The following is a 10,653-nucleotide window of genomic DNA, read 5'->3' on the forward strand; positions in this document are numbered from 1 at the left end:
TAACAGTGCAATGGCCGTGCAGATCCACCATATAATGGCAATGACATTTTGCCGAGATAAACAAGCATTTCACAGTTTCCAGCTGTGTCGTCATTTATTCCTTCTCTAGAAACTTGTCCCACTCCCTGTGGCTACTTCATCTACAATCTCTTTCTCTGTCGCTTTACTATGACTGGCTGCTAAAAACACCTATCTGCAGGTGCTGCAGCACTATCAAAAAATTACAGAGATGAGTTTAACCAAATTTGAATCTAATCATTGAATCTAATCTTCACTTTCGTCCACAGCCATGCCGTTAGCTCACAACCTTTCAAAGGTCACCAAGAACTTGTCCAAGTCTACTGGATCCATACATATTAAAGGAAGAAAGTTCAAACAGTTGAACAGAGCGACTTTGAGAGACAAAAAGCTCACAGCCAAAAGAGCCAAGTCCATAGAACAGAAGGAAAATGACATGGCCAGCATTTTTTTCTTGCAGAAGTTGATTAACGACGACGACGACTTCAAGAAAGTCGAAACCTTCTCTCTCGCTGAGATGAAGGCGTTTGTTGAATTGTTCATCTCCAGATTTGACGATGAGTTACAACAGTTGAGAGAAGAAAGAAGACCAGGTAGACCTCAGACTAATAGACAGCAGATCTTGGAGGAAAAAGTCAAGTATGATAAACGTATATATGCCACCGGTTTCAAGACACCAGACTTGACCGACAAGGCTACTGTAGAAAGATTGAGATTGTGGAACGGAACGACTGGTGGTGCTACTGTCATGAAGTTTGTCTTGCTAACCAAAGACATGCAACTGTTACCAACAAAAGAAGTCACCATGGATGAGTAGACTTTAAATTAGCATAGATGTATATTAGAAACAGACGATCATAAGACTAAAAGCTTGTAGACGATTTTGTAGTATTTTTCAAAGATTTTGTGGATTCCAACAGTCCACGCTCTTTCATAAAACCAAGAGTAACATATTCAAAGCAGATATCACTTACAAGCATTTACTTTTACAAATCATAATGTTTATTATACTTTAACAGCTATAGCCTGTCATACGAATCAAATTGCCAAAGAACAACCGGGTGGAGAATAATAAATACCAATAATCCACTGTCCAATCCTAACCTTCTCCTAATACCAAATTTGTCTCAAGTCCAACCCGGGTCATAACGGCATGTCTGCGACCCAAAACTTGTAAGAATCGTAAAAAAATGAAAAATAGAAAACGTAGCCAAAATATGTCCATTCTGCATTGCTGTGGTTCACTTATTATTTCCACAAGAGACTCTTCCAGAATGAAGACGACTTCTTTTCTTCTGGGACAACCTCATCTGCAACTGGAGCGACAGTAACAAGCTGTGGTGGTACCGCTTCAACTGGTTTTTGGTGATTAATCAACTTTTGCTGTTTTTGAAGGTCTGGAATCTCGGCTGAATCCAACCACCAATTGATTCCAACCAAAGAAAGCAACACGGCACCTGCCGTTGCAAAGAAAGACTTGACAAACTTACGGAAAGACTGTTTCTTGTTGTGACGGTTTCTCGCCAAGATGAAATACTTCTTGTCTTCGTCGAATTTGCTTCCTACCAACTTCCAACCCTTCTTCTGCAACTTTTTGAAGTGTTTAACGAACTTAGTCAATTCCTGTTTATCGAATTTGTCCAAGATGCCAAACACATCTTCTTCAGGAAGCTTCCCAATCGACTTTTTGTGGAATGGAATAGTTTGTCCATCCAAACTCCACAATAAATACTCCACTTGGTCTCTTCCATGATGCGTATTGGCATCCAATGGATTGAAGAAGTTGTTCGATTCAATAGATCTGTGGGAATTGTACATACTGTTACTCCATTCAAATGCCTTGGATTCTCTGAATTCTCGCTCTTGGTCTAGCTCCTTTTCTTTTTTGACTCTTTGCAAGAACTCTTCGAGAGTGCTCTTGTCAATGGCAGGAGTTTCTACAGTAGCAGTCTTTGAAGTCCGCTTCTTTTGAAGTTTCACGTCAGTCTCGGATTCAATTTGTGAGTCTTGTGAATATTCCTTGACAGTTTCGCTATCGTGTAATGCTGCACTGACTGCCTTTCTAATAACAGCGTCGTCTTCATCTTCATGTACAATTCTTCCGCGTAATTGTTGTGAAGATTCCAAATCAACAGGGTCTTCATTCTTTACCAACAAAGACAAAACTCGCTCGGAATCATTATAGTCAGATTTAGCTGGTTCGACAACGTTCTCAGTTTCTGCAGTTTTGATATCATTCATTCCAATGTTGGCATTTTCAGAAGTACATATAATTCTTTGCTGCAATTGAGGTTCTCTATTTTCTTCATACTCAATAGTCTCAATGAACGCCTTGTAGATGTCTTCGACATCCAAGCTTGACAATTTCTTGTTCACGTTGTTGGATTTGATTTCGTACAACTGCTGCAAGAAATTAGGATAATAGTCGATGGAAATGTTAAACTCCTTCAAGCTCTCAATAAAATCTAACATTACAGGATACTCATACGAACTCTTGTCTAAAGTGGATGTATAGCCTCTCAAGATGCCGTCAAATTCAGATCTTGTTAAGTTCCAGATACCACTCTTGTTGATCAAGTTCAGTTTCACCAAGAAATCTTCAAGATACTTGAACGAATCGTTTACTAATGTGCTGTTCTTGCCAATCAATGAAGAATCATGTTTGTGAACCATCTTTTCAAACTCTTTCCTAGATTCATACTTGACGAATTCTTCACCATTGAGCAAAACATTGTCCAAAACAAATGAGTTGTCGTGGTTATGTTTGAAAAGAACAGACAAATTACGGAATAACTTACTCCAGATGATCTTCTTGGTTATGCTAGCTGAACCATTAGCCAAATTGTTCAATTTCTGAAGAATCTCGAAAGCAGGTACACTAGCAAACTTTTGAATTCCCATTTCTTCCTTCAATTGTAACAATTCTACAATATACTCTTCCAAGAAGAAATCCTCGGGAATCTGTTTGTAGACTTCATCAACTTGCTTCTTCTTCTGAGGCAAAACCTTGTTTTCAAAATCCTCAAACACTTGTTGACTGTGAATCAAGCTATCCAATGGTTCAGTATATCCACCATTCATGTCAAAAAGATAGTTCAATCTTCTGCTCAATCTGACAAAATCATATACATTCTTATTGTTCATTCTTGAACTTGGATTTGAATTTGGCAAGTCATTGAGGAATTCATTAGTTCTCCAATCTAACAAAGATTTGACTTCTTGGACAGTAGCCTCCTTGAAAGGCTTCTTCAATTCATCCGTTCTCAAGATTTCAAGTTCGTTAGAGAACTTGTGCAATTGCAAATCGTCTGGAATTTGGACGTAAGGTTTGCTTTCAGATTCAGCAGTCTCAACATTATCCAATTTCTTGGAAGCAATTTTCTTCTCGATATCATCAAATACTCTTTGACTGTGAATCAAAGTATCCAAGACGGCAGTGTGGCCACCATTCAAGGTGAACAAACGCGTCAAACGTTTGCTCAATCTCATGAACTCATAAACATTGTCCTTGCACAATCTTGAGTCAGGATTCGAATTCGATAAACCATGATAGACTTCATCAATTCTAGAATCCAACAACAAGTTTATCTCATCTGCAGAGCATTCTTTATATGGTCTCTTTAATTCGTCTTCCGAAAAGATTGTCAATTCGTCAGAAAATTTGTGGAGTTCCAATTCTTCTGGAAGTTGAACATACAGCTTTGGCTCAGGAACGTTTTCTTTCTCAAAGGTAGAAAGAAGATTGTCCAAATGTTCAGTGTGACCAGCATTGTACTCGAATAGTTTTTCAAGTCTCTTCTGCAACTTGATGAACTGGAAAACATTCTTCTTGTTCATCCTGGAAGAGAATGAACTCTGCCCATCAGCATAAACTTCGTTGATATTATACTCCAAGCTGCAGAGAATGTCATTACTTGTAAAGAGCTGGAAGTCTCCTTCCAATATATCATCTCTTAGAATTGTCAATTCGTCTACAAATTGATCCAATCCTAAATTAGCAATCTCAGCATTAGAAGCTTCTACAGGAACTGATTCTAATTCTGGGTCTACTTCAGTAGACTTGATGGTTGAGGATCTGGGTGCTTCTCTTGTGTACATCCAAGTTCTGAATTGATCGTCGTATAAAATTGTCTCCAAGATCAGAAAATCCGTCCAGGGAATTCTTTTCACCAACTGATTGATCGCAGCTTCTATTTCAAGGTATTCTGGTTCGTCTAAATCAATCTTAGCAAACTCAAGAATCTCATCTTTCGACAAGTCCTTGAACGAAGTGACTTTGATCAACTTCAAGAGGCTGAACGGGAAATTCGATTCCCAAATCTGGGCCAATTCGTAGTTGTGAACTGGATCTTCCAAGCTATATGGCTTTCCGTCGATGATTTCTCCATTGGCAGCTACCAAGTATTTGCCAGCCTCTTCCAAGGAGATGAAACCACTATTGAAAAGCGATAAGAAGATGCCCAATACTTTTGTAGCAGCCAGGCTAACTAAAGGATCTTTACTTTTAGTTTTTTCAAACAACAGAGGTGCTAAATCTACAAACGAGTCTGTGGGATCGACTTCTTTCGTAGCCACAAGTAAATCCAAATAAGGAATTACCGAATCAATCAACACTTTGACTTTTGCTGTTTCACCAGAAGCTTGTCTTATTCTGGAGTTGATCTCAGCAGCGTGTTTGTCTTTAAGTATCGTTGTCAAGTGGCTGATGGTGAGTTCTGGACATGTCGCCAAAATATTGCTCAAGCCCTTGTAGCGATTGATTTGGATCAAAATCCTAAAGAAGTTCGAATCCATAACCGAGTAGGTATTGACAAATTGGTTGAACTGGTCCAAAGTCTTTTTAATTTCAGACGATAGTTGAGGCAATGAATTCAATTTCAGGAAACTGAACTCTCGATCCAACGAGTGTAATTCGTTCAAATAGTTGCCAATGCCATTCTTGTACAATTCTACCAATACCAAGCGATTCTGGACGGCTGGAATGAGCTCATTGGTCAATAAGGTTGGGAAGCTTGGATCGTGTGTGAGATAGCTCAACAATCTTTCAAACATATAGTTGTACACAGCATGGCTGTTGACGTCGATGGAGTTGATCTTGTTGTTCTGGTAGTAGTTCTTGAAGATATACAATGAGTTCAATAACTCGATCGATGTCAATTGGCCAAACTCGCGGATCTTGTTCGTGTATGACTTTTGGATAAAGGTCTGGAATGTCTGTAACTCATGGAAGTAGCGCAGAACAAAATCCAAATAAGCTCTCGTTTCCGAGTCGTTGATCTTCTTTGCAGCATTGACAGTATTGGAGCCCTTGTTTGTTGCAACGATATCGCCTTCGATGTCTTTGATCGAATCCCAGATAATTTTCGTTTCTACGGTAGGATGTTTAAACGTGACTACATCATCGAGCGTGAAGCTGTCCAGCAGCAGTGATTTCCTGGGAGTTTTCTTGAGGGAGATCAAGTCGATCTCGTAGTCGATATCTTTGTCAAACGAGGAAGTGGCAAACCCTTTAAACAAAAACGGCTGGTGTGCTACAACGTAGGAGAATCCAATGCCAGAAACAGAGCCAGAGCCACATCTGGAGTCTGAGGTAGATATGGCAGAAGAGACGGTCACTACAGACGCAGAAGTGGATCCGGTCCACATACGCGTCCGCAAGACGTTTCTTCTGGCGTTTTTGAGGAGGAGTTGTTTCAGAAGCATGGCGGAACACTGTCCAGAAGAAGTAGTGGTGAAGGGAAAGAGAAATGAGAAGGAGTGTTATCTAAATCACAGGTGTGATTATTTTGGGTTAGGGAGAAAAACAGTGTGGGGGAGGGGAGAGATAAAGAGAGGAGTTAACAGGTCGAGTTTGGCGATAGGCAAAAAATGAGAGCAGACGGATTTCGACCACGTAGAGAGAATCGTGCCGTTGTGTAGATGTCAAACCGAACCGAACAAGCGCATGTCCAGCTGGGAAGTGTGATAATGGAGTGGTGGTCGTGGTAGGTGGAGATAAGGAATGCTCGCTTCCGTTCGGGATTATTGATTAGCCAGTGGTGGGAAGGAGAGCGTGGTACAAAGACGAGAGGATAAATGTAGAGGATGGTTTGATGTAGCAGTCTTTCGACTCAGAGTAACTACAGAGGTACAGAAATAGTGGGACAGAATGGAACCGAACAGAATTAAACAGAACAGAATTAAGCAGAATAAGCAGAGTAATGAGAATATGCGATAAAAAAATAGGACTTAGAAATAGAGTAAGATAACGGAGGAGACAACAGAGTGGATAATTGTACGAGACAGCAAGCCAAACAGTAGACGAGGATGACAGACATTATAGTTTGAGCAACGTAAAGTCATACGACGGTGGCTGTTGAGAGTTGAGATAAACTGTCTTCGATACAGTTTATTTTGCACTGTTCTGTAGATACTGAACTCTCAGAAGCATTTTTAACTATTACAACTATCTGAAGTTCTTCACATAAACTCATACAATTCTACTTCTACTTCTACTTCTACTTCTATTTCTATTTCTACTTCTACATTACTAATGCTAAATAGAGAATAAAGTTGTCTATTGTCTTTCATCCCGGGGCAATAATGACATAATATCTCTTCCGGTGCAATTGGAGCATTTCTTAAATCTACACATTCTAACCTCTACAGACCAAAGATTTACTTGTACTTCACTAAGACTACGTGAGTGCATATTACCTACACATTCACTTCCACACATTGTTCTGCTAGAGAAGACTTCTACAGAAGATTCTACCACATATTGCTACACTAACTAAATACGCTAGAATTAACGAAGCCAGTTCCATGGTTCGGCTATTCTGGCTCTGTTCAAGTTTCTGGTTCTGGCTCTGGCTCTTCCGTGGTTACACGATGTAACGAACCGATAACCATGTTTCACTCCCCAATGCTCCCCTTGGCTGTCTCCTTTTTTTGATATCGGCACAAGATGAAATTCCGACCCTGCGACAGACGCCCCCTTAATCCAGCTTCGACGTTGGGTTTCGGGCATATACCCCCTTAATGTCAGACGCCAAACTAGCCAGATTAGGATGTCAAATCACGTCTCAGTGCTGCTAGATCCGCCTCTGGCAGCTCTTGTCACCACCTCACTGGAATTGTTGAATTGTCTCCCAATTAATCTCAATTACACTCAGACCAGCCCACACATTATTTTTATGTACACTCTAAATCTCACGCGACCAGATCACAACTTGTGGAGAACAGGATCGGGTGATATTCCCATACACAATAGTGATTCCTACAAAATGCCTTAGCATACCAGCCTACGGGACATGACGATAGCAGCCATTGTGATCCACGGCGACACGACGTAAACTGCAACCCTCGTCAAATCTCCCACCGAATTACACACTCTGGTGGCAAGGTCCGTCACACGGTCACGTGAATATGTCGAATTCGTCCAGTGGTGAAATTATGCTGCAACATCCTTGTCCCCGCTATTGTAATCTAGTGCAGCAACTGCTTTGTCTTTGCCTTCAGTTTGCATTGGCCCATTACCTGGCACGTCCACGCGGCCACCGATTGCAACTGTCTTATCCGTGGTTATATGTCAAAGTCCAGCCCAGGCACCGACCCAGGCACGGAGGCGACAGTGACGTTTTCTTTTTTTCCGACGTCCTCAAATGCAGCCGTCCTAGCCGTTGCACAGTGGAGCGAGCACCATACAGCCTCAGGACAAGGTCAATACTACCAGAGTGTTTGTGTTGGGAATTTGTTTCACCAGGCTACAGCGACTTTCTAGAAGTGTTCCTAAGCTAGGCAAAAGGTGTGCATGCAGGCTGCAGAAAAAGAAATTTTCCGCCATCATCGCATCACGTCGGGCAAAAAGAAATTTTTTCTCCAGAACCGTTAGCGAAAATCAGTCAAGTATACAGAACAAATTCCATCTTTATTCTATTGGCATCTATATGCAGTGCGGCATATGGTCAATATCACTTTTGCCAGTGTCAATATATATTTGTCATTTATCACCAGTTTGAATTTTCGGTTCAGCCGTTCAGACCTTCTGCCTCCTGGTTTCATATTTCCAAACGGTACATCCGAAGATTAACTTGTTAACGAGCCACAGAGCATCGTAATAGTATATCATTCATATTCACGACAGTCTGAATAGTGTCAAATTTAACATTTGTCTAGATAAACTCTTTCTATTCGACAACAGCTGAGTATCCCTAGAGTCACACATACACAGCCATATCAACTACTGTTATTATACTATTGGTAGCAGTGTTATAACTATTGGTGCCAGTATATATTTCAGCGTCCGTTTGATCACATCGCACTGATTTTTCAGATAATCCATCTTGATCAATTTTCACAGCCAGTCCAGCACAACAAATTCGTCCACATAAATGCCTTGCCAATAGACACCATGACTTCGCATCTGAAAGTGATTGCGCCTTCGCCGAAGTACTTCAACTCGATTCTGTCGTCGCTCAACTCAAGATTCGGCAACTATCCCCAGCTGACTTCGCCCAACAATCTTTTCCCCAATGCCTCCTCAGCGGCCACCACAGCATCTTTGACTTCACAGCCGGCTCCTCCTTCAACGCCTCCCCCTCTTGACGAGCTCCTCAACGACTGCTTTCTCTTCAGCATCGATGAGCTCAGAGACCCATACAGAGTTTGCCACGTCAAAAAATTCATAGAGTTCACTACAAAGCACCATTGCGAGGAGAACTTGAAGTTTCTCGTGGAGATCTACAAATACGAGTTCAACTACGACCGTATCTTTCCGATATCGTCCAAGATCCACAGATTAAACAATACTCCCAGCCCGAGCCTTACCAGTTTCTTGAACAGTCCCTCTATAGACTCTTGCATAGGCAAATCCTCGACTTCTGCTAGTCGTAAGAAGAACTATGCCAAAAGCATCTTGTCCACTACCACGTCGTTGAAGTCAGAAGATTTGGATCCTAACGCCATGTTTGTATCTACTATCGACGACTTAGAGCCACAAAATTTGCTGACAATAAACAGTAACATCTGGGAAGGCTTGAAAGAAAAAACTCTCCAACCTTTAAGTGACAGTGACGACGATGACGGTGAAGATGATGCTCTTGATGATGAAATTGAAGAAGACGATATTTCAGACTCGGATAGAGAAGCTTTAGCTTCACAATGGGATAATATTATCGTGAACTATATCCAAAATGATGCTCCTGACCAGATCAACTTGTCGCAGAAGTTGTGCGACCAGATCCACCAGGAAACAGCTATTGAGAGAACTCACAAACCCTGGATCTTGCTAACAGCCAAAAATGAAGTGTTCCAGATCATCAAGGAAAACGCCTATATGGACTACAGCAGCCGGGAAAGAGCCAACTGCTCCAAGTGCAGCGACAACATTAGTAGCAACGACAGTAGCAATGGTAGCAATAACGTTTTACCTAGTTGTCGTGAATTGTCTTCACCCAAGTCAACATCTTTGGCTAGTTCTAAGGTCTGCTCCAATGCTTCCTCTACTATGTCTCCTGGGTCCCCAGCTACCGTTTCAAGATCCATTGAAATAAAAGGATCCAACAGCGGCTCCATCTCGCCTATGGGCTACTTAAACAAGCAATCGTACAAGCATGTCAAGAACAAGTTGCTTTCCATCTCAACATCTGTGTCTAGTTTGAACAATAACAGCCAACACACTTCTCCTATGAATCCAACACCAGCGTCACTCAGCGTATCACCTAACCATTCTTCTTCTTCTTCAATCACCAATTTATTTGGCCATTTGAAGTTGTATAACAATAGCAATAGCAGCCCCAATTCCACTAGCATCAATAATGGCAACGCACACCACGCCAATTCTTCTCACCAACACAACAACATCCATCATTTCGGGAACGTAAGTCACGGAAACACAAGTACTGTCAATTCCGGTACGTCCACTCCCGTAGGCTCAACGCTCCATTCTTTAACCAACAGCCCTGAAGGCTTGACTCCTACCAGCAGTACGGTGTCGAGCTTGAAGTTCTGGAACAAGAAGAAAACGAACCACTCATAGCATATTCTCGCATTTATAGATTTTTTTAGTATATTATGTATTCATGACCTGTATTAATAGAATTGAACTCTTAAGATTTTTAAGAGTATATATCCAATAATTAAGCGAAGTTGTAGTTACACCATTGTCCTAACTATTCGGCGAATATATCAATTTTCGCAACCATAATATGAAATCAATAAAAGAACAAAAAATAAAGCATGGGAAATAGGATTTACACAAAAAAGAAGGCAAATTAGGATGACGATGCTACCATATAACGGCCCTATACGGAGCTTCATCATCTTCACTATCATCTTAGTGATTTCGTCTAAAGTGGTTTGCTTATTGTGAACATCATATCATCTTCTGATTTATTCCTGCACACTGCCTATCAGGACTAACCGAAACAGATTAGCAAGCCATCTCAAAGCCTCAGTTAGATGGATAAATCAGGTGAAATCAGTTCACAGATCGTATTCTTTCCTTCCAGGTATAAATACTATCTATTAATACTGTTATTCTCTACTTTTCGTACAAAGCCATAAATTGGAGAAAAACCAAGTCTCACAGAACAGCCACCAGATACTCACAATTCTCACTAGAATTGTCACATAGTTAAGCCTCACACAAAAATA

The 10,653-nt window shown here is 41.0% G+C and overlaps 2 protein-coding genes across 2 annotated transcripts; one reads left to right on the forward strand and one right to left on the reverse strand. All coding sequences in view use genetic code 12, as the record gives it.

Annotated features, from left to right (window-relative positions):
- Positions 1-289: 289 nt before the first annotated feature.
- PICST_76179 (predicted protein) lies at positions 290-877 on the forward strand (the record flags this gene model as incomplete). Its single annotated transcript, XM_001382633.1, has 1 exon — positions 290-877. The coding sequence occupies one exon, from the start codon at positions 290-292 to the stop codon at positions 833-835; it is 546 nt and encodes a 181-aa protein (XP_001382670.2). The 3' UTR covers positions 836-877.
- Positions 878-1,266: 389 nt separating this feature from the next.
- Positions 1,267-5,721, reverse strand: PICST_30231 (predicted protein; the record flags this gene model as incomplete). The annotated part of the gene is made up of 1 exon (XM_001383161.1): positions 1,267-5,721. One exon carries the CDS (start codon positions 5,719-5,721, stop codon positions 1,267-1,269), a length of 4,455 nt encoding a protein of 1,484 aa, XP_001383198.2.
- Positions 5,722-10,653: the final 4,932 nt, after the last annotated feature.

This window comes from Scheffersomyces stipitis, chromosome 2, assembly GCF_000209165.1.
Source record: "Scheffersomyces stipitis CBS 6054 chromosome 2, complete sequence".
Classification (NCBI taxonomy): Eukaryota; Fungi; Ascomycota; class Pichiomycetes; order Serinales; family Debaryomycetaceae; genus Scheffersomyces; species Scheffersomyces stipitis.